At 41.0% G+C, this 23447-nt stretch overlaps 1 protein-coding gene across 2 annotated transcripts in view; it reads left to right on the top strand.

Annotated features, from left to right (window-relative positions):
• The first annotated feature begins 404 nt into the window (after window positions 1-404).
• Window positions 405-23447, top strand: part of DNAAF11 (dynein axonemal assembly factor 11) — a 51969-nt gene continuing 28926 nt past the window's right edge. Inside the window, exons 1-6 of one of the 2 annotated variants that reach the window (XM_081816563.1) lie at window positions 405-1049; window positions 4843-5015; window positions 6862-7064; window positions 13218-13409; window positions 16105-16182; window positions 20546-20611. In XM_081816563.1, coding sequence (XP_081672689.1) covers window positions 4947-5015; window positions 6862-7064; window positions 13218-13409; window positions 16105-16182; window positions 20546-20611 — 608 coding nt within the window. In that variant the 5' untranslated portion in view covers window positions 405-1049; window positions 4843-4946. Of the gene's footprint in view, window positions 1050-4842; window positions 5016-6861; window positions 7091-8938; window positions 8945-13217; window positions 13410-16104; window positions 16183-20545; window positions 20612-23447 lie in introns of those variants that run through there. The other variant, XM_081816564.1, reaches the window with a different exon arrangement.

Genomic DNA, 23447 nt, shown 5'->3' with positions numbered 1-23447 from the left:
TACTTAGGGTATGATGGATTTTAGCCTGTTTGCCTCCTAGTGTAGAAATGGGTATTTTGGTGACTCTCAAGGTTATAGAGCAACAAAGACATAAGTATTCATCATACGTTCTGAATTTTCATCCTCAAAACCTAAAATACCATCACAATCAAAGGGCCAAAGCCATCCTCAGTGCTGGAACCGGGAAGATTCTTTCCATCATGGGCATTTTTCTGCATTAGAGATGGAGCCGTCCTTCTCCAGCTGGCACACTCTACAGCCCCGTCACGCAGTCTCATGTTAACAAGTGGAATAACAAAAGTTACTCTGCATGCATGTTTTGTGATAGTAAAATGTCAATCTGTAATGTCAGAGAAATAATTAAAACTCTCACTCTCAGTTGCCATGTAAAGGGCTTGTTTTTGTTAAGAAAGGATCTTGGAAGGACACGGAGAGTTGTTTTCCTGTATGTTTTGCTCATCTGCCACGAGAGGGCAGCATCGTCACTATTGTCTTTTTGAGCTTTGGGAACTGTAGTCCACAGCCCTCTGCTGGCCTCTACCTGGGCGCTTCTTGAGAGCGCCACCTTCCACCTCTAAGGAAGGCGCTGGGTGCAGAGTAGTTTGAGGATATGTTTGGGGGGATGGGCAGTAGGGAGGGAGGATGCATCGTATCAGCTGGTAAATAATGTACTCTGTTTAATTTTAAAGGTTTGAGGTGAGAGGAGGAAGATGGATATACACTCAGCCCACCTACTTGAGTTAATCTCAATATAATTTTAAACATAAGATGGACTTTTGCTTGTTTATTTTTATGTTTTGCTAGATGGCAAAAGCTAACTAGCATACTTTTTTTCCCCTCTGTTTTGGATTCACTGGGATATAATAAATTGCCTTCTTTTTCCAGCCTTCTTTCTTACCCACTCTAACCTGGAAGGAGAGGTGGGGTTTCTAATAGTGTGAGGTTCCCCCCTTGGGAAATCAATGTTGTCAGTTTTAATGACCTTCTCACCCCCATGACCATTGAGGTGGATCTTCAAAGAACAGATGGATAGTGGGACTCAGTTGAAGGTAGGAGTGCCTAACTCCAGAGAGAGCAGCTTTCTCAAGCTTGGCTAGTTCAGCAAGAATTGTTCATTGGGATGGCAGACGTGGTGTACTTTCTTATGGGTAGGCCAGGTAGAAGAAAACTTAAGATTTATCATTTTGAAAAATATAATGAACATTTGGAGGGTCCTTTATCTACAAAATTACAGCAAAATAAAAATTATATAAATTTTTGAACATGTTGGAGTCTTTCAAATGTCACCCTTTTCTTCCTTTTGTCCTTCCTTCCTTCCTTCCTTCCTTCCTTTTCTCAAAATATAGGGAGATGACTTAGGAGATATGCCATATTTCATGCACAAGAGGATAGGAACCTGAGCTGGCCTGTTGGTTATAGGATTACAGTGGACAAGAAGTAGGTGGGAAGAATGTAGGGGTTGAGTTCTGCGGGGCTTGGTGATTGATGAAGTGAAGGGGCTAAGAGAGCATTTTAGGTTAACACTCAAGTTAGCTGTGACTTGACTCTTGGCATCTGATACCAAAATGGTGATGACATTAATAGGATTTAGACATCAGGAGGCAGCAGGAAAGCTGTCTTGAGGAGTGGAGAGTGAGAGAAAATATGAAGAGTTCATTTTTAGACATATTGAATGGGATGTCTTACAGACATTTGGAAGTAGGAGTATGACATTCAGTTGGATCGTCAGCTATGAAGTTATTGTTTGGGACTCATCAGAATTTGGGAACATGACTGTTGTCATCAAGAGAAACAGGAGAGAGAATACTGGGTCAAGGATGGAAATCTGGGATATATTACCATTGATGGAGTGGAAAAGTCTGTAAAAAGGACCAAGAGTAATAAGCTGCATTATAAAAGAGGAGAAGGAGAGAGTAGTATCATTGTTTCCAAGACAACTGAGACATTTCAGAGAGAATTCATGGTCAGTTAAGAAGTGCACTTGACATGATGAGCAACAGGTGATACATGGAATTGTTGAATCTCTATATTATATACTTGAAACTAATATAACACTGTTAACTAACTGGAATTAAAACAAGAACTTAAAAATAAATAAAGATAAAAAGAAAACTAAAAGTTTTAGAAAAGTTTTTTATTTTTTTTTAAGTTTTTTTTTTTTAAGATTTTATTTATTTGACACAGAGAGAGAGAGAGAGAGCACAAGCAGGGAGAGTGGCAGGCAGAGAGAGAAGCAGGCTCCCCGCTGAGCAAGGAGCATGATGCGGAACTCGATCCCAGGACCCTGGGATCATGACCTGAGCTGAAGGCAGCCACTTAACCAACTGAGCCACCCAGGCACCCTAGAAAAGTTTTTTAAAAAGAATTTATGGTCAATCATGCCATATGCGTGGACTGTTCTAGTGACATAATGGGTTGAGAAGGTCTGTTAGATTTGTCAACATGAAGGTCTCTTTCATCACCTTTAGGGGAGCAAATCTAGTAGAATATTGAGGATGGAAGCCAAAACCAATGGGCTGAACAATGAATGGGGATGGAGAAAGAACCAGTACATATCAATTTAGGCTGGCTTATAACAATAGGCATTGCCTACTTCTGGTTCTGCCTGCTTCTTCAGATTCACTTCTTTGCACCAGGAATTTTTTTTTTCCTAGAATGCATATCTTTTTTCTCCTTTCTCCATATTAGACATAAGCTTGAGGTGAAATGCCATGGATTTTTTTAACCACTTTATCTTGAAGACCTGGCTCAGTAACTTGGTCATAGCAGGTACCCGTTAACTCCTGGATGAATGAATGAATGAATGAACGCATGGAGGGATGACTCTAGGGTGAGGCCCTACATCTGGAAGCACTAAGGTAGAACTATCTTATTTGGAAGATTCTAGTTTGGGATATGATTAGATTGGAGGAAACCTTGGAATTCTGGACATGATGGAGTCAGATGCTAACATCAAGAAAGGGTAAGGATGAGGGCGCCTGGGTGGCTCAGTTGGTTAAGTGACTGCCTTCGGCTCAGGTCATGATCCTGGAGTCCCTGGATCGAGTCCCGCATCGGGCTCCCTGCTCGGCAGGGAGTCTGCTTCTCCCTCTGACCCTCTCCCCTCTCATGTGCTTGCTCTCTCTCATTCTCTCTGTCTCAAATAAATAAATAAAATCTTTAAAAAAAAAAAGGGTAAGGATGAGAGAATACTAGCATTTAATGAAGCTGTTTCCAACATTAAGCCTTCAGCAATGAGAAGAACCTTGCTAAAGGTGACGCGGTTGCAGAGCTATGAATCCAACTGAATCAAATCGTACTGGTGAAGTTACTGTATCAGGAACCAAAGCTTGCCCTACGTTATATAGCCACAAGACAACAGAAAAGCGAGATATAATCAGGAAGCATAGGGGAGGGCTGGAGCAGGTAGATGTTTGAAGAAATGAGGGCACAACAAGGTGGGGCTGGGTTTTCAGCTGGAAATGGCTCTCTCGGTATTAATGGCCACAAAATCTGCCAGGTTGATCCAACAAGCATGAGCCAGCCACAGGGGAGACAGCCTTCTGCTGAGCCCAGCCCACAGAGGCTGCTATATGAACCAGGTCAACTCTTCCTAAGTCCACAGCAAGGAACTGCAAACTCTCTGCTCACGGGAGAGCAAGCATCCTTCTTCCCCCATAAGCACATTGTTCAACATAATCCTAAGAGTGGTTATTGGGTTATTTCTCATCCTAGCTAGTGTTTACTGAAGCTCTCTAGGTGGCAGGTACTGTGCTAAGTACCTGACATGAATCATCTTATATTGTCCTCACAGCAACCCCTGATTGGGTACCAATGCTGTTTTTTTTTTTTTTAAGATTTTATTTATTTATTTGACAGAGAAAGACACAGCGAGAGAGGGAACACAAACGGGGAGTGGGAGAGGGAGAAGCAGACTCCCTGCCGAGCAGGGAGCCCGATGCGGGACTCGATCCCGGGACTCCAGGATCATGACCTGAGCCGAAGGCAGTCGTTTAACCAACTGAGCCACCCAGGCGCCCCCAATGCTGTTTTAATACCACAGAAGCAAAGGCGGAGGCTCATAACTTATCCAACATCACACAGCAAGGATGTGACCAAGACGGAACTTGAACTCCTATCTGCCTAATTCTAAAGTCTGCATTCCTAACTAGCAAGCTCCCATGGGACGTGAGTGAAGGGAGTCGACTGAAATTTCTGTAGCATCCAGCCATCTCTATAATGAAGGTGGATGGGGCAGATTTACTACCATCTTTGCATCCATGACTCATCCTTTTTCTATTACTCCTCTGAGGACCAAACTCTTACTCTTAACATTTGCTGATACCTCCAGTGCAGTTCTTAGCAGTCCTGGAGTCATTCTGTCTCTTCGGTGTGACTTTGTAAATATTAATTCTGATGCCTGGGTTTTACGAACTGCCTTTCCTTTTGGGGACCCCTCCCAACCATCACCCTTCATGGCGAGATGTGTCCTACCTACCTGACAAAATTCTCAGAACAGATTGCAGGTGTCCTCTCTAGAGGAGCTTTGTTTTGCTGTCGTGTCCACCCTAGCAGCATATAGTGACCAAATCCATATGTTACCCAGCCCAGGGCTTGCAGATATGGACAGCGAAAGTGATTTTCCCTGGCTGGAGGGGCGAAGGGGAAATGCACATAGAGAAGCGAGTCAGGGCTAAACCTTTGAGTTGGTATTTCTGAAAATCCACTTATTGGTAAGCCATGCAATTAATCAGCATACTTAAAAATATTGCAGTTGTTCCTGCTATGAGCTGTTGCACACGTTTCATTACCAGTGTGATTTTTTTTTTTTTTGCTTTATTTTCTTTTTACTTCTTTCAACAGGATGTGAAGGGCTGACAAAACTCGACCTGACCGTAAATTTCATTGGAGAGCTGAGCAGCATTAAAACCCTTCAGCACAATATCCACCTGAAGGAGCTCTTTCTGATGGGTAACCCGTGTGCTGACTTTGATGGTTACAGGCAGTTCGTGGTGGCAACTCTTCAACAATTAAAGGTATGCTTATTTTAATGATGCAGAAATCTCAGAGAAATGAAAACAAGCAACTGCAATAATGCCTGTTAATTCACAGCATTGTTAGGGAATGTGTGGAATATTCCAGAAAATCAGAACTAATCCTTCGATTTACTGAAACTTTAAAGTTGTTTTAATAGCTTTAATAAACTTTTGAAAAATAAATTAAATACCTTTCTCCTTTCTCATTTAGAACACAACGGAGCTTAGCTGAACGATTTCTTGATGAACACAAATCATAGTCATGGAGGGCATTGATCATTACTAATAGCAAACCAAAAGCTTAGAGTTTTTGAGATGATGACAGCTAGATACCTTTGTGTTATGTTGTCTTAAACTACTGTGCTTTTATAAATTTTTTTCATTGCTTTCTCTTAACTCATTCTCTGTGTTAGTGGTTCTCAGACTTTGCTATGCTTTGGAATTCTTGCGTGGTGTTTGCTGGGCGACATCCCAGAGTTTCGGATTCATAGGTCTGATGTTGGCACCCAGGATTTTCCATTTCTAATAAACTCTCAGATAGCACTGATGCTCCTGGTCCAGGGACCTCATTCAAGAGCCTTTGCTCTATGTGTTAACCTGTAATGTTCTATCTCCCCTCACCTAATGTTTTTGAAACCTGGGGAAAAACAGATGGTTTCTGGAGAAATCATATACCCGATTATGTTCAACTAGTAATGTTAATTTTCATGTAATTCCCAGAGTTTCAGACCTGCGTGCAGCCCCATGCTTCTGCAAAAAAATACAGGGATGCATTGGCTTCGTGATAGGCATTTCCTTTTATTCTCAGAGGACGTTTGTTTTTAGGCTGCTGTATTCTGCATAGTCGAGATTGCTGGATTTATGGAACGCATTTTGCCTAATGTAATTTTTTTTTTTGATTAAGAGAATGAGTGCCTCAGGTAATTGAATCTGGAATACATATTTATAATAAAATGATAAATTAGCTCAAGCATAACCCAAGCTGATCATCATTATACAACGACGTACTAAAAAATTGAACTGGTAAGAACCAGCGTATCGCAGGAATGGATCCTGTAGCGTAGCCCTATGAGCCACTTCCCCGGAGGGGTGCTGGAGCCCCCGTTGTTGCGGTGCGCTCAGGCTGAAAGCTGTGGCAGCTGCCAGCCAGGTGCCGGAAACCTGCAGCCCGTAGGAGTCCTTATACCCAAAATGTACTGTAAATTATCTTTCCAAATATCCACATTATAATTTTGATTTATAATTTTACTGATCCTGGTACTTTCCCTTATAAGGACGCTTGTGATTACACTGGGCCCATCCAGATAATTATTTTAATATTTCAGCTTGGAAAATCACTATAAAAACACCAGATATAAACAGTGACCGTAGCAGTTAACAGTGTAGTGTGTGCATCTTGTTGCTGAAGGTAGAACATGTGCCCATTTGTACTAGAGCCCAACTGGTGAAACACGAGGCCTTTTTTTGTCAAGAGCATTTGCAACGTGTCATTGTTACACTTTGGAGCTGTGGTTTGACTTGAGGCTTTGACGTCCTTCATATAGCGAACAGTTACAAAATCAATACATTTTGAGAGCTTGTCATTACTAATTAGTTTCAACAGAAGACCTACTTATTTTTTTTTTACCAGTAAAGATACTTTGTGACCCTGTTAATTCTATTAAATAAATGATTTTGATCAAAGTTCCTGATGTTTCCCATTAATTACTTTGCTTTTAATTCCGCATCACTATGGTGCATTACTTATTGTTTCTAAGTTCACAATATTCCAATCAAAGTCAACTTGGGGCTGATTTGAATTGTGACTTTCGAATAATTGCGCCATGTTGGTTGTTTTGTATTCAAGTGGCTGGACGGTAAGGAAATAGAGCGATCAGAAAGGATCCAGGCATTGCAGAACTTTCCAGTAATTGAACAACAAATCAGAGAGCAAGAGAAAGCTTACTGCCTCAAACGAGCCAAAGACAAGGAAGAGGCTCAGAGGAACCTGCGAGAAGAGGAGGAAAATGAAGCCAAGGGGAGAAGTCACCCAGGCTTTGAGGGACAGAGGTACGCAGACATCAGGGCTACTCTACGCACAACCAAATTACGAGAGCTTACTTTCTACTTAACTTTGGCTAAAAGCAGCAAACTATTTTCACTTCCCAAAGTGTTCGTGGTATCATATTTCAGATGGTTGATTTGAAGAATAAATTGTGATGTAAATTTTGGAGGAAAGAGTAGGAACGTCTCATTGTTTGGGTCAGTTCTCTGAGGCTTTCCTCCCTTAGGAAAAAAATGCCTTTCCAAGCTAGCAAATTTAATTTGCATCTAAGATTATCCTCAGACAAATCTCTATAAGATGCATAGGAAAGATGAATTGACATGTGTACTTTGATTTAAAATAGTGGAGATATTTTAGAAAAGTTAAATGTAAATCACATTATTATAAGTCAAATAATTTTGATTACATCATAAAATTCTGTTTTGTGAATTATATAATGAATACATTCTAATGTGATTAATAAGCCTCTAAATTGGTCTTTTATACAAGCATAAATTTTCAAGCTTGTTTAAGTGAATTGCTTATTCAAGTTGATTTGATTCCATATAGTGAAAGCTTTAAATATTTTGAAAACAGCATCTCTTAATCTTAGAAAATAATAATTATAAAATATTTGAGACATACATAAATGTTTTAAAAATCAATAGACACTATAGTTCCACCCAGATTTAATAAGTATCAATAGTTTGCATGTTTGCTTTGGATCTTTTTAAAAATAAGAAATAAAATATCCCTGAGAGTCTATCCCATTCTCCTTTCATCTTCAGTGGGTCCGCCATCCTAAGAGTTAAGTGCATATTTGGTATATGTGATCCCATCCATATATATATATTTGAAATATATTTATGATGTAATTATGCCTCCTTGAACAAGAGTGGCTGTGTGTATTTTTTTTCTCACAAACGATATCTTTCTACAACTTTGCTTTCCATTCAATGTTATGTTTTTGAGATTTTTACATATAAAGACAGGTAGAGCTAGTTCATTCATTCTAACTGGGGAATAACATTCCTTTGGATGACTAATCACAATTTATCCCAGAGGTGATGTTCAAAATATCTGACAGCTGGTGACTCATTGGCCCTGGTAGATCAGGATGCGCACCAGCTCTCACAGCCTGCAGGGCCCTCCTGGTGGTTGCCAGCTGGAGATCAGCCCTGGCGCAGCCATCGCTCATTGGATGGTCATTTAGATAGTTTCCCTGCTTTCATTTTCTTCGGACAATGTTGCACATGCCTCCTCATGCAGGTATGAAAGTTTCTCTAGAGTGTTCAGCAGAGACATTGCCACATCATTAATTAAGAACGTTTTTTCCACTTTATATTCATTGCCCAATTTTTTGAACAGCATTAATTTATACTCCTATATCAACAGTATAGAAGAGTTCCTAATCCTTGCCACCACTAGATAATATGATATTTTAGAACATGGACCAATCATGTTGGTTGTTAAATACCACCTAATATTTTATTTAATTTGCATTCCTAGAATTACTAGTGAGTATCCGTATCTTAGATGTCTGCTTCTATTTTTATTGGCTATTCATATTTCTTCTCTTCAGGTCCTCTGCCTATTTTAAGTAAGTTATAAGGTTTTTTTTTTATTATTGATTTATAGTTCTTTTATATTCTAGGTGCAAATTCTTTAACAGTTATGTGCCTTGCAAATATCTTCTTCCAGCCTTCGACTTAGCTTTAATTTTTATAAGTGCTTCCGCTTTGTAGAATTCAAAAATATAGTAATGTAGTTAAGTTTATTTTTGTATTTTTTTGGTCACATTTATGAAATTTTTCATTATTCCAGTGTCGTATCTGTCTATGGGGAATTAACCTTTGACTACAGTGTGGGGTAGGTTACCAGCCATTTCCCATATGGGTAGCCAGTTGTCCGCACCATCGTTAAGACGCTATTATTCTGATCTGTAACACCACCCTTACCATATACCCTCTCCTTGTGCGCTCACGGGTCCATTTCTGGGCTCCCTAGACTGCTTCACGGATGCACCTTCATATGGTTTTAATATCTGTAGATTTATGGTAAATCTTGGTATTTAGTAGGAGCTTTTCCCATTTTTCAAATTGATCTCAGCTGTTCCTAGCTCTTTACTTTTCTGTAAGAAGTTTAGAATCTGCTATTCAAATTCCCTAAAAAATCCCTAGTGTAATTTTGATTGAAATTGCATTTAATTTATATGTTAATTAGGGGAAAGTTGACATCTTCATGACGTTGATTTTTTCCTTGCTGAACTTTGGAATAGCTTTCTCTATTTATTTAGACCTTCTTCTGAGTCCTTCAATAAGGTTTTGTAATTTTCTCCATAGAGGTTTTACACCATCTTTTATTAGATTATTTCTAAGTATCTTGTAGAATGGGATTTTTAAAATACTCTTATAATTGGTTCTTGCTGTTGTATAAAGAGACAAATGACTTTTGTATACTGATATTGTATTAGGCAATCTTGCTGACCTTTTTAAAAAGATGTGGTATTAGTCTGTAAATGATCCTGTGTTTTCTATATAGAACACATTTTTTTTTATAAACAGCAACTTTAAAAAATTTTCCAATCCTTATGCCTCTGCTTTTTTATTTTCTTTATGGTGCCTGCTAAGGCCTCCAGTACAGAGTGGGATAGCCACAGTAAGAGTGAGAATCTACCTAGTTCTGACTCTAAAAAGAATGTTTCCAATCTAAGGTGTTTGCTGTGGGGTTTTAGGTAGAGCTAAGTAGGTTTCCTTTGATTCCAAATTGATGAAGAGCTTTTACCATCACAGATACTGGATCTTATGAAATGCTTTTTTTGCATTTATTGAGATAGCCATGTGTGTCTATTAATGTGTTGAGTCACATGAATAGATTTTCCAATATTAAGCCATCCTTGAATTTCCAGAATAGATTCACTTTGTCCATGGCATATTTTTAATAGATTTCTGCATTCATTTTGCTAATATTTTATTTATAATTTTTAAACCTGTATTCATAAGTGAGTTTATGCTGTAATATTCTTTTTTCATTGTATTTTCCCCAGTGTTTTACATCAAAGTTATAATAGGCACATGAATTGTGTTGGGGATCATTTCTTCTTCTTCTTGGTTTATACAAGTTTACAAATGTTTAAAATGATCTGTTGCTTGCGTTGAGTAGAAGCATACAGTTGGGTTTTTTGCAGGTGCCTACTTGCTTCCCCACAGGACTGACTGGCTGGTCCTTCAGCCATTGCTCCTATGACTGCATTCCACCTATTTGAACAGAAACCCAGACATTCTGGAGGAAGGTCATTGAGATAGTGAATCATTGACTTAAAGAGGAGTAGGGCACTACTCCCCTTTCAAGACTGCAAGAAGAAATACCATAAAGATGCCAGGGCTGCAAGAAGGGGAGACAAGCATCTCATCCCTTGACTAGATCTGAAGCTTGCTTCCAGCCTTAAGAATTGAAGAGATGAGGGGCGCCTGGGTGGCTCAGTCATTAAGCACCTGCCTTCGGCTCAGGTCATGATCCCAGGGTCCTGGGATCGAGCCCCGCATCGAGCTCCCTGCTCAGCGGGGAGCCTGCTTCTCCCTCTCCCACTCTGCCTGCTTGTGTTCCCTCTCTTGCTGTCTCTCTCTGTCAAATAAATAAATTAAATCTTAAAAAAAAAAAAAAGAATTGAAGAGATGAGATGTGTCCTGGAATAGCCTAGAGCAGAAGGGTCAGGAAAGTGGGCATTAATGGAATCAGCTTATACTTCAAGCATCTGTCATGGCAAGGGTTTGTGAATATCCCATGGGCCAAGTACATATGGTAGAAGGAACTGCACTTGAGCTGTCTTTGAAGGGCTACTGCCCAAGAGAGTGGTGGCAATAAGAGACCATGGGGTGGATTGTCAGTGGCAGAAGCTGAGGAGTTGTCACACACAACCAGCTGGGTAGTATGTTGATCACTCTGACAGAGAACAATGGACTTGGAAGGCTATTGTAATATCTCTAAGAACCAATAAATGTGCTCATAAGAGAAAGCCAGTAACTGGGCATTAGCCCTAGAGAGGGAGCCAGAAGCCAAGGTCTAAGAGCATCTGTCTCAGAAGACGTGTTTGCGGGTGCCTGGGTGGCTCAGTCGTTAAGCGTCTGCCTTCGGCTCAGCTCATGATCCCAGGATCCTGGGATCGAGCCCCACATTGGGCTCCCTGCTCAGCGGGAAGCCTGCTTCTCCCTCTCCCACTCCCCCTGCTTGTGTTCCCTCTCTCGCTGTGTCTCTCTCTGTCAAATAAATAAATAAAATCTTAAAAAAAAAAAAGAAGAAGAAGAGGTGTTTGCCTCCTTGTCCCCATCCTTTGTCCCAGGCCCAAACTTCTGAAGTCAGGGGGGACCTGAAAAAGCCCATGAGGTGGGAAACAGAGGGAAGGAGTAGATGAGCAATGAGAGGTTGGAGTAGCCCATCCCCTCTCCCCACGCACAGCCCAGTCATGAATTGGGAGAGGGGAGGAGGGTTTGGAAAGGGAGGCGTAGGGCTTCAGTTTGGATGTAAGTGAAGTTTTATTTGAACTGGAGGCCTTTAATACCTTTAGCTGAGATGGGACTATTTTGGGGACTGTTGGGCTGTGGGATGTGCTCACGAGCGGGAAGAGAGTTCTGAGAGCACAGCTTTGAAGGAAGTGGCTGAAGAGCACATTGTTTGTTCATATCCTAATGAGCTCAGTCTGCTTCATCACCCAGCTGTGTGCATTTACATGCATTTTGCTTTTGGAGACTTAAGTTATTTAGCTGATATTTCTATAGTTTTTCTGAAGTGCAATTATTTTTATGTTTATTATTATTTTTTTACATTGCAAAAGATAAAAGTGAGCCAATTAGTCAGTTTCCAGCAAAAACAAATTCTTTTAACTGAAAATGGAACCAATTATTTCAGTGATGATTACCTAGAATGTTGGAGAATAGTATAGATCCCCTGAATAGATTGCCTTTTTAACACCATAAAGACCTGTAGCTATATGGTAAAACATTCGTTTTCAGCAATTTGCATGATTTTGCTTATTAAACTATCTACATTTTGTAATATGTGACAAAGTGTAAGCAGAATCTTACTCTGTGTTCTGTTTATACTGTTTAAATTTCACATTCTAGTGTTTTTGGCCCATCCCTTCAGAAAGCATCTTATTTGAAGGTCAACTAAATGAGCCTTTGGTGTCATCTCATTTTGTACCAACAACAAAATGTAACATTTAGTGAGTACTTACCATTTGCCATACTTGGTGCTGAAGGCTTCACGTGGATTTTTTCATGTAACATCATTTTGAAAGAGAGTGTATGTTGCAGGGAGAGCTGTGGGGAGAGAAGCTCCCAGTGTTTACTGTTTGAATGCTGTCATTTTTCCTCTGCTAGAATAGCATCTCCTGAAAATAGTGTCATTGTCTGTGCCTGGCACACAGAAGATGCTCAATAAATATTTCTTGAATCCACTGAATGAATGTCGAATACCCCATATGCCCATTTGGTATCATATAGAGACATCATTAAACTCTCTGACAATTCACAAAACATGAATAAAAAAGAGAACACAGTACTGTTACCATCTAAAGCTATGACATCAGAAGTTATCCATAAAAGGCCATACCACGGAAGATCTCATATATCTCACTAGAGAATTTTGGAGCTAGAGGATCATTAAAGAACCTGGATATAATCTGATCTAAGTTGCCTGTTGGAAAGATTCCTCTGGGAGCAGTGTGGAGGATGGAACTGAGGAGTGCCAGAATGGAGGTAGGCTGATTGGGAAGGCCCAGTGGTTTCTGAGTTTGATCATCAGAACCTCTTGCAAAATATTGTAAAACACAGATTCCTGGGCCCAAGCCCACATCTACTGAGTAGACTTTCTGGTGCGAGCTCAGGCATCTGTGGTCTTCATAAGGCTCCCCAGGTGACTCTCATCAGCCAGGCCTGGGAGCCCTTCCGTCTGCACTGCAGTGTGCCCTGTGTTAGATGATGAGGGCCTACCCCAGTTGGGGCAGTACTTTCATCCACCTTGGCTTACATAGGCTCTCTTTCAGAGATGTCTTGTCATTCAAAGGTAAGACGATAACCTAAGAAAAACGTGTAAGAGATTTTAGGGGCAGCATTGAGCACAAAACTCAATGACACCCAGTATTGGTCTTACACGCTCTGGATCTATTCATTCTTTCCAAGCCCATTTTCAGTAGAGAGCAAAGACCACATCCAGGCACCAGAAGGACAAGAAGGAGAATGCAACCAAAAGAAGTTCAAGGACAGCGAAGATGACCTGGAATTCTGGAACAAGCCCTCTTTGTTTACTCCTGAATCTCGATTGGAAACACTTAGGCATATGGAAAAACAACGGAAAGACCAAGAAAAATTAAGGTATTTCATTTTTTCCTATCATTGAGAGAGATACAATACTCTCCTAGGGATTATATTTTCATGATTGCGCATGATTTTGCTCCTCATCTGCATTCAATCTTTGCTAGCCATCACGCATTGACTTTGCTTCTTCTAGGTTCAGCTTCCTGTTGCATTGTATCTAGTAATGTTTGCTAATATCAGACTCCATTCTTTAGGATGTCATGAATGATGGCATTTTAGGTAGTTTTGTTTGGATGTCTTTAATTTTTTAACAACTTTCAGTGAATCAAATGCAAGTATGGCCCGGGTTAGAGATACTGATTATCATGCCACCAAAAAAAGGGATGAATAAGTTCCTTTGTGTCTCGTAATTTGCAAAGTTAGAAATTAGTTTCACTAGGCCTTATATTTTCCTAATACAACTCTCTTGGACATTCCCCAGTATGCTTTCACTTCTGAATTGTTTAGCTATAATTTGATGATTTGTTAGAAGCTAGAATGCTTAAACTGTTATTCTCAGAGAGGCTTTTTAAAAGCTAAGCTCTGTGTCATTTTATGTCATTGCTCAGGTCTAGTATGTAAAATGTACCACTTGTGGAAATACTTCTAATTCCTGTGCTTGGGAATGGGATCATTTAGCTCTGATATACCTCTGTCTGCATGGAAGTCACGAGAGTGAAGCACAGTGTCTTTCCCTGTGGTTATCGACTGAAAGCAAGAACCTAAAAGATTAAAAAAGACTATTAGCCACCCTACAGTACATCATTAGTTTTTGATGTAGTGTTCCATGATTCATTTTTTGTGTATAACACCCAGTGCTCCATGCAACACATGCCCTCCTTAATACCCACCACTGGGCTAACATAACATAATAAAAATAAAAATAAAAATAAAAATAAAAAAGACTATTAGCAATCGCTGCTGCTTTCATGCCATTTTATTTCTTTAGTTAGATGATAGGGAGGTATCAAAATTGAATTTTATCCAAAATGCTTGTTTGTAAAATGTGGTAGTTTGTACACAGAGAAGCCACCCCATGCTTTGGGGAGAGCACTGGAATAGCATCCGAAAATGTGGGCTCACGTGCCGACTCTGCCACTTACTGTCTATGGGATACTGGCAAATACCTAACTTCTCATCTGTTTCCTCGTCTGCTAAACAGAGATTCTTGTCCCTGCCTTACCTGCCCCGCTACATTGTTAAGACAATCATAGGAGCCAATGTGTAAAAGTACTTTGCAGACTTAAGAAACTTCTGAAATGGAAATTCGACATGTTTTTATATAATACGTGTCATCTTTCTGACATATATGCAATGTACACGCATATATACACATCGTGTGTATATATGTATACACAGATAAAATGTATTTATAGTACAATACATTGTGTGATACACTGTATTGCGCCTGAAACCAGGAAACATTTTTTTCTCTCCCGAACAACCAAAATAAAGTGCAGCTGAATTGGGTAGAAGTGCAAGTCACTCCATACAGTATGCTCTAGTGTACCTAGTCCCGTGGGTCCCTGAGATGCTTGCCTCTCCTGGATGTCCCTTAATTGTCCTGGGTCATGGAGAATAATGCAGTACATGGACATACTAACTTATTGGACCTGGGGACCCAGTTTAAGATGCAGAAAAATGTGCATAAATTTACATTTCAAAAAAAAATTAACTGATACAAAATCCATATTAAAAGAATAGAAATCCAAGGCAAAGAATTGCCTACAGTTCCATCTTCTAAACACATTTCTCCATCTGGTCTTCCAGTGCTCGTCCATATATGCCTTTTTAAGTTTGTATATATCTTTGTTACTGTTTAAATAGCTAGAACTTACGTTCTGCACTTTTCTTTCATGCTATCCCATGAATCTTTCCTCTCTGCACCATTTCTTTTCCTCCTGTCTCTACCCCTTTAGGTAATGAGTGTTAACAGGCTGGGGTCAATCCCACCAGAACTTTCTCCACCCTCTACAATCGTATAAATCATCTCTGCAAATCTATGATTTGGGATCTTTTTTAAAAAACAAAAATGGACTTATATTTTATGTATTTGTGCTCACTAAATAACATCATCTACATTTTCTATCACTTTTGAGACCAATAGGTGAAGAGCAAACACATTTTTTAACAACCACAAACTATTTCATAGCATGAGCATACCACAGTGGAGCCAATGACCCCTTCACTGATAGACATTCATCATAGTTCTGGGGTTTTGCCGCTACTAAGACTGTGATAGACATCCTTTTATGTAGATTCTTACGTACTGGTATTTTTATTTCTATAGAATAGAATCTACTTGACATTTTAAAAATTATCATTTTTAACTAAAGCAGAGGCTATATACACAAACGGGGAATTGACAGTTATCTGGCTAAATCACGCATAAAATAGACTAATTTAAATATTCATGGATATTTCATGAAAAGGAGGGATCTCCTCCCCTCCCATTTGAATTATTTGCCAAATTGTCTTGGTCACATTTTTGCTTTACAGCTATAGATATAATCATAAAGAAATCTGGCTTGATTGTCAATTCCCAGCATAGCATTAAAAGAATGGGCTTCATAACAGTGAATTGTTGATGTATTCACAGATACCTGATCAATTTTTTCTTAAACTATTTCACAAAAATATTTCTTTTACATTCTCTTTGTTTATTTTTCTCTTTCCCCATTGCCCCTGGTTCCCATCCACCTCCAATCTTAAGTGAAAAGAAGAAGAAAGTGAAACCACCCAGGATTTTGATCACTAAAGATGGGAAAGCCTTGAATGTAAATGATCCCAAGTACGTGAGGCCAAAGGGATACTCGAAGAAGCAGAATGTATGGTGGTGGTCATTACGATGGTTTTCATTTGCAGGTTTGCTCTGTGGAGAATATATCTAACTGCTCTTAACAAGCCTGATGAGCCTAATAGGAACGTCACTGTGTGCATATTTGAAAGCAGAGCATCTATGATGTTTTCTAGTACATGATGTTATATTTCATTGTCTTGGCATTCAGAACATGATCTTGACATTTGGAAATCCTAGTTATTTATGTATCCCCTGAAACTTTGGACCATATACAGTTTTCTGCCTGAAAATTCCAAGTGCGTTATTGTTATGTTTCTTAATGTTTAAAGCTCTGCCATAAACAAGCTGACTGAGAATACTGGTACCTCTCCCATGTGTCTGTCTACTTTGCACTCTGGGACACATCTACAAAGCACTGGAGGCCCAAGGAAAGAAACTGATGTAGATACTTCAGTGACATTAATGAGAGAGGAAAATATTCAAACCAGAAATCCTCAGGGATAATCATATCTACCCTGTCGGGCTGTCATAAAATTTAAAACTAGAAAGAAGGCAAAAAAAAAAAAAAGGTCTTTTGTAGCCAAAATACAGACCAAAAAGCCTTTGGACTAAATCTTGTTGGCTTCACTTCATTGCTCAAAGCCTGTTTGTTTCCCTTTCCTTTTCTATGCCAGGACCAGGAGCAAGGGACTGTCATCACAGAGATTCGCCCTTGACATGGATCTTCAACTCTTTTGTCCTTCTTTCCTTCCCTTATGTTCATTCTCACATCCTCATCTCAACCCTATTTAAATCGGACACGCATTTCTGGACTTGCCCTCATGCATGCCTGGAGGAAAACACCCGTGTCTACTTGCTGGTCTACTGGAAATTTACTACCCTGTATCTCAAGTGGACTTCTGCAAATCATACTGTATTTTGTTGGATAATTCACTCCTCCAATCTCCCATAGGCTGCTTTCACCCCTTTTGCTCCCTTCTTACTTCTGTTCTGTGGTTCCATCTGGGGACCTTATTTCTTACTCCATAGAGAAAACAGAAGAAATTAGAAGTTTTCTCATCCAATTTATCAGTGTCGCTGGACCTGTAGCACATATTCTCTATTCTTCTGCTGCAGTGGGTGAACTTCCCCTCCTGAGTAGCTCTCTCTGTGGGCATACTGATCCCACCCCTCTTCCTGTCAAGGACTTGCTTCTGCAATGACCCTTTCTCTTATGTATCATTTCTCTCCCTCCTACTAGATCCATCTCATCAGTTTATAGACATTGTGATATCATCCATCTAAAAAAAACAACAGGGGCGCCTGGGTGGCTCAGCCATTTAGCGTCTGCCTTCAGCTCAGGTCATGGTCCCAGGGTCCTGGGATCGAGCCCCGCATCGGGCTCCTTGCTCGTCAGGGAAGCCTGCTTCTCCCTCTCCCACTCCCCCTGCTTGTGTTCCCTCTCTCGCTGTCTCTCTCTCTCTGTCAAAAAATAAATAAAAATTTAAAAAATTAAAAAAACAACAAGTAAGCTCCCTTTCTCTAGTTTCCCTGGCAGCTACAGTCCTATTTCTCTGTCCCCTCTTAGTAGCCGAAGTTCCCATGGACATGTTGGACTCAGTCATCAGCTCCTCACTTCACTTTCCTTCTTGAAACCATGACTGCATATTCTGTCACCTAAAACTTTTGTAGTCAAATCATTTCTATATGTTCATATCATTTCTGTGTTCTATGTTTCTATCATCTCTGTGTTCCCTGTTCACATTGCCTCTCTGTTCAGTCACATCATTTCAAATCTCAGGCCCTATGTACCTGACCCAGCAAATTTGACCAAATTGATCATTACCTTCCTTCTTTTTTTTTTTTTTTAAAGATTTATTTGTTTATTTTAGAGGGGAGAGGGGCAGAGGAAGAAGGAGAGAGAGAGAATCCTCAAGCAGACTCCCCACTGAGCACAGAGTCCGACACAGGGCTCCATCCCAGGACCCTGAGATCATGACTTAAGCCAAAATCAAGAGTCGATGCTTAATGGACTGAGCCACCCAGGTGCCCCCATCATTACCTTCCTTCTTACAGCAGTTTCTTCCCTTTGCTTCTGATTCTTTGACCATCCTACTTGTTCATCTTCACAGGCTTTGCCTGATTCTCTTTGTGATGTACCTAAGTGCTCCCGGGCCAACTCCTCAGCTGCCTTGTCCTTTCACATTGACTCTGTGGGGCTCTCACCAAATCCCATGGTTTTAAACACTATCTTTACATTATAACCAGACCAACCTCTTCCCTGAACTCAAGACTTGGATGTTTAATTAGCTATTTGTCCTCACCGTGTGAATATGAATTAGGCATTGTAAGCTTACCATGACAGAAACGGAAGTCCTAATTCCCATGCCCACTACCACTTTCCCTCATAACACGCTTGTCCCCCAACGTTCTCCAATTCAGTAGCGAGCATCCCCCATTTAGCAAGACCAAAAATCTTGGATCCATCCTTGATTCTTCTCTCTGTCATTTTATCAGTGACTCTATGATCTCTTCCTTCAGTATCCACCTGAATCCAACCGCTTCTCACTCCATCCCCCCCATCTTAGAATACGTCATCTGCCTCTTGCCTAGACAGTTACAACAGCTTGCTAAGTAGTCTCTGTGGCTCATTTCTTGGCCTCCCATAATCTCTTCTGTTCAGCTGGGTGAAGAAGAAGAGAGGGAGGAAAGGGCACACACTCTCTCTCTTTAGGGAAATTCCTGGAGAGCACCATAAGGTGCTCTCCTTCACAGAGCTAAATCACATGACCATATCCAGCTGCAGGGGAGGCTGGAAAATGTTGTCTTTATTCTGCACGGCCATGTTCCTTGTTAAAATCAGGGGTCCTATTACTATGGATAAAGGGGAAGTGGACCGTGGGGAATGAATAGCAATTTCTGCTATAGAAAACCTCTCTGAAATTACCTTTCAAGTGCTAAATGAAGGGAGAGTTCAAGTTGGCTGGCTGGACAATTGGGGAATAAGCAATGAAGGCAGAGGGGCCCAAACATAAGAAAGCTCCTGACATGAGATCACGAATGCATGGGTCATTTGAGCAACTGAAGGAGTCCCGCATGGCTGGGTTGTTGAAAGTACCAAGAGGGACGGCCACACACAGACATTCTGCTGACAGCCAAATCGTTCCAAACAATTTAGCTTACACTCTTTAATATTATCGGATTATATATTTTACAGAATAATATGACAAGTGATGTGCTCAAAATAAATCAACCAAATAATTCTGAATGGTATGTTGCCACTACGGAAGTTATACCTAGGAAGTTGAAAGATGTAGGACTTTGTTTTTTTTAAAGATTTTATTTATTTAGTTGGTAGAGCACAAGCGGGCGGGGCAGCAAGCAGAAGGGGAGTGATAAAGAGAAGCAGGCTCCCTGCTGAGCAAGGAGCCCGATGTGGGCTTCAATCCCAGGACCCTGGGATCATGACCTGAGCCAAGGGCAGATGCTTAACTAACTGAGCCACCCAGGCACCCCAGATGTAGGACTTTGAAATCCTGCCTCTCCAGGCTCATATGGCCTCTTTCCCAGCTGAGTCAACCTTTCTGAACCTTTGTTTCATCATCTGTATGGAGGTGATAGATACGGGCAGTGTCTCAGCATTTTCCAGGGTGATGCAAAGGTCAACAACAAAAGGAGAAAAAGAAAGATTGCAAGGAGAAAGAAGGAAGACAAGACTATTTAAAACAGAAGGGATAGGGGCACCTGGGTGACTCAGTCAGTTAAGCGTCTGACTTTTGATTTCCGCTCAGGTCATGATCTCAGGGTCGTGGGATGGGAATGCGCATTGGGCTCTGTACTCAGCATGGAGTCTGCTTTCCCTCTCCCTCTGCTCCTCTCCCTGCTTGTGCTCACTCGCTCATGCTCTCGCTTTCTCTCTCTTTCTCTACCTTTAAAATAAATAAAATCTAAAAAAACAAAAACAAAAAAACCAAAGGGATAGAATCCTGGATACAGGGAAGCAAATAAAACATTTACTTCCCCATAAATAAGTCCAGTGTTTTAGTTTGCTTCTAGCAAACTTGAATGAAATAGAAAAGGAAGCTTTAACCACCAGATGTCTCTATATCTGCACCAATGCTAATTTTCTGTATGTTATTTACCTTAGGATTCTCACATGTTAACAATGTAAACAAATAATTTATGAATATATTGTAGATTTCTGTTGAATTTTTTAAAAAATGTAGACATTTTATTGTCCACCTACCAAAATAAGTTTGTCATTGGATATTATTATATAATTATTACCAAGTTTACTTTTGATAATGGGATGAGTTATCTGTACAGTATTGCTAAAGACATCGTCTTTTTTTTCCCCAAATGGATTATTCCTTAGACTTGACTTCTCCTTGAAAGATGATGAAAAACGTAACCAGATCATCCTGGACCTTGCTGTCTATAGGTAAAGACATTTCATTATGGATTTATTTAATGTCATTTCTTTCTGTTTTTGTTCTCAGTGCCATCTCTTGAGCTCTGAAGTATTTTGAAATGGTATTTGGTTTGCCAAATGAAGGCGTCCTTTTTTTTAAGACTGAAAATGTACTGTAATTTGAAAAAGCATGAAAATTAAAACAAAGGCAGAAGTAAATAAACCCACAGTCCCAGGGCTAAGAACTCTGCGATCTCTTCTTCTAAGGCAGAATTTAAATAATTCTCAGAGCTTTACTGCTTCCCCCTCAGCTCTCACTACTACCACTGTACTTTTTACTGTCTCTCTCTTTTTTCTAAAACTTTGATGTAATAGTAAGCATCAGATGGTGCCCGCCGCCTTCCAGTCCCACCTTAGAGACCCAGGGGTGTAGCCTGCAGCTTCTTTATCTCCAGCAGACACTCTTTCCCCCGCTGTGTCCTACCCTGCCTCATTCCTTCAGGATTTCTAGGTTTTGGCTCACTGCCCTTCATGCCTCTGACTTCAGTGACCACCTATGGGGTCTTTCTAATTCTCCAGTCCCTTGGGACCCCCAGTGCCTCAGGACTTTGCACCCACGTATCCGTCTGCCTGTGCCACAGTCATGCTAGGCTCCACGTGGCTTGCTGCCTCCTCTCCTGCGGGCCTCTGGGCAGAGGTCACTTTATTATAGAGGCCTCTCTGCCCAGCCTCCCGTCTAAGCGCATATCTCTGCTCCAGCCCTTCCTTCCACCTCTCCTGCTTTTTGATTTCTACCCGACCAACCATACATTTACTTGTATTTCTAAAAACGTGTGGGCAAGGCAGGAACTTTGTTTTGTTTGTTCCTTCTTCCTCGTCTCTCCAGCACCCACACCAGCGCCTAGCACCTGGAGCTCTGTGAGCTCAGGAATGAATGAATGCCTGAGTGAATGAATGAATGAATACCAGTAATGGGAGTCAGAGGACATTTACAAGCCTGAATGATAATAAAGTCCTTTCTCTTTTGAAGGCCTTTTTTGTGTGCTCTATCTTATCTAATCTCCCAGTAAACCCAGTGGAGTATGAGGGTTTGTCATCCTGAAATTATCTAGAAGGGAGTAAATTTTGGAGGGTAAGTCTTGTCAAAATAAATACTCACAGGCCAAGGGCCAACTCTTTGTTTTTTTAATTGTGGTAAAATACACATCACTTAAAATTCACCCTGTCAGCCATTTCAAGTGGAGATTCAGTGGCCCTCAGTGACTTCACCAGGCCCGGGCAGCCTTGCCAGCACAGAGCCCCAGGACATTTTCATCGGGGCAAAAAGGAAACCCCATACCCATTAAGTACTCATTCCTCATTTCCCTTGCCCCTGGCAACTGCAAATCTGCCTTCTGTCTCTATAGATTTGCCAATTCCCCATACGTCATAGAAGTGGAATCACGCATACCTCTGGGTCACATCTTCAGAGTTCGTCTGTGTTGTAGCGAGTCAGAATTCCCTTCCTGTTTGTGGCCGAGTAATATTCCATTGTATGGCTGGGCCACATTTCTGTTCATCCGTTCATCAGTACATGACATTGGGTTGTTTCCACCTTTGGCTCTTGTGAGGAAGGACTAGTTCTTAGTGTGTACCTTCCTCCTCGTGCCGAGCCACCCCGTTACGCCTCCTGTTAAATCTTCTGCCCCCATGCTGCCAGCCCACTGCCTTTAAAAGGCTTCTAGCTCTTCTCCAGCTGATCCCATGTCCTCTGTCCCTGCAGCAACCCAAGCTCCCTTCTGCTGTGTTTCATTAAACATTCAGTTTCATACTTTTAAGTCCTCCTTTCCATGTTTAGGCCAAATTCCTGGAGTTTAATGAATGTGTACCCCTTTCTCTTTGTAGCTCTCTTGGCTCCTTCACGTTCAGTCCTCAAATGAAAACTTTCCCCATCCTCCTACCATGTACTTTTTCAAGGAGTGGTGAGATTTCTCCTGTCTAGGTAGTAAAATCCTTCCCTTCCCATGATTCTGTCTGCACTAATGACTCTAAAATTCCTTGTTAGCTTCATTGGCATGTGGATGTACGAAAATTAAGTTCATTCATTCATTCATTCATATATACTTCCTGTCTTTATCCAGCAAATATCTACAGAATACCTACTATGTATCAGGCACGGGGAGACTGTAACGGGCATGTTCAGATTACAGTCTCTGCTGTCCTAGAGCTTATGGCCCTGTGGTGAGACAGACAATAAACAGGCAGGCATCTAATAAGTAATTACAAAGGGAGAAGCGTGCTGTCCAGGAAGGGCCAGAGTTCAGGGGTGGAGACCAATGGCGTGCACAGTCTGGTGGTCGGCAGTGTGGGGATGGTCAGGGAAGCTGCTGACATGAGCTGACAGTTGAAGGGTGAGAAGCAGTGAGCTCTGCAGAGAACCAGCAGAAGGCTGTTTCAGGCAGAGGACCAGCACAGGCCAAGACCTTGGACATGGGGGCAGATGAACGCTTTAGGAGACCGTACACATGGACAAGAAGATGTGATCCATTAATGCCGTAGCTATTCAGCATGAGGTTTTAGGAAAACTTGCCTACACTTTTTATTCTTACAAGAATTTTTATTACATAAAATAGAACGATGCTGTGTTCACCCCGACTCTGGACTAGACACTCTGCATGTGTCTTCACAGCAATCTTAAGGGATAGGCACTTCACATCCTCTTTTGTAGATGAAGAACCTGAGGCTTAGAGCAGTTGAGGAACGTGGTCCGAGGAGCAGGAGGGGGTGGAGACCCTTCCTCACAGTCCTTGTGACTGAAGCCCATGCTCATAGCCCTGGTATCATCCTCCCTGCCTTAATGTGTGTGACTTTTGAATCATCCCTGCAT

Source organism: Leptonychotes weddellii, chromosome 4 (genome assembly GCF_054177405.1).
Source record: "Leptonychotes weddellii isolate Sample4059 chromosome 4, ASM5417740v2, whole genome shotgun sequence".
Lineage (NCBI taxonomy): Eukaryota > Metazoa > Chordata > Mammalia > Carnivora > Phocidae > Leptonychotes > Leptonychotes weddellii.
Note: the sequence above shows the minus strand (reverse complement) of the source record. Positions and strands in the feature narration are given on the sequence as shown.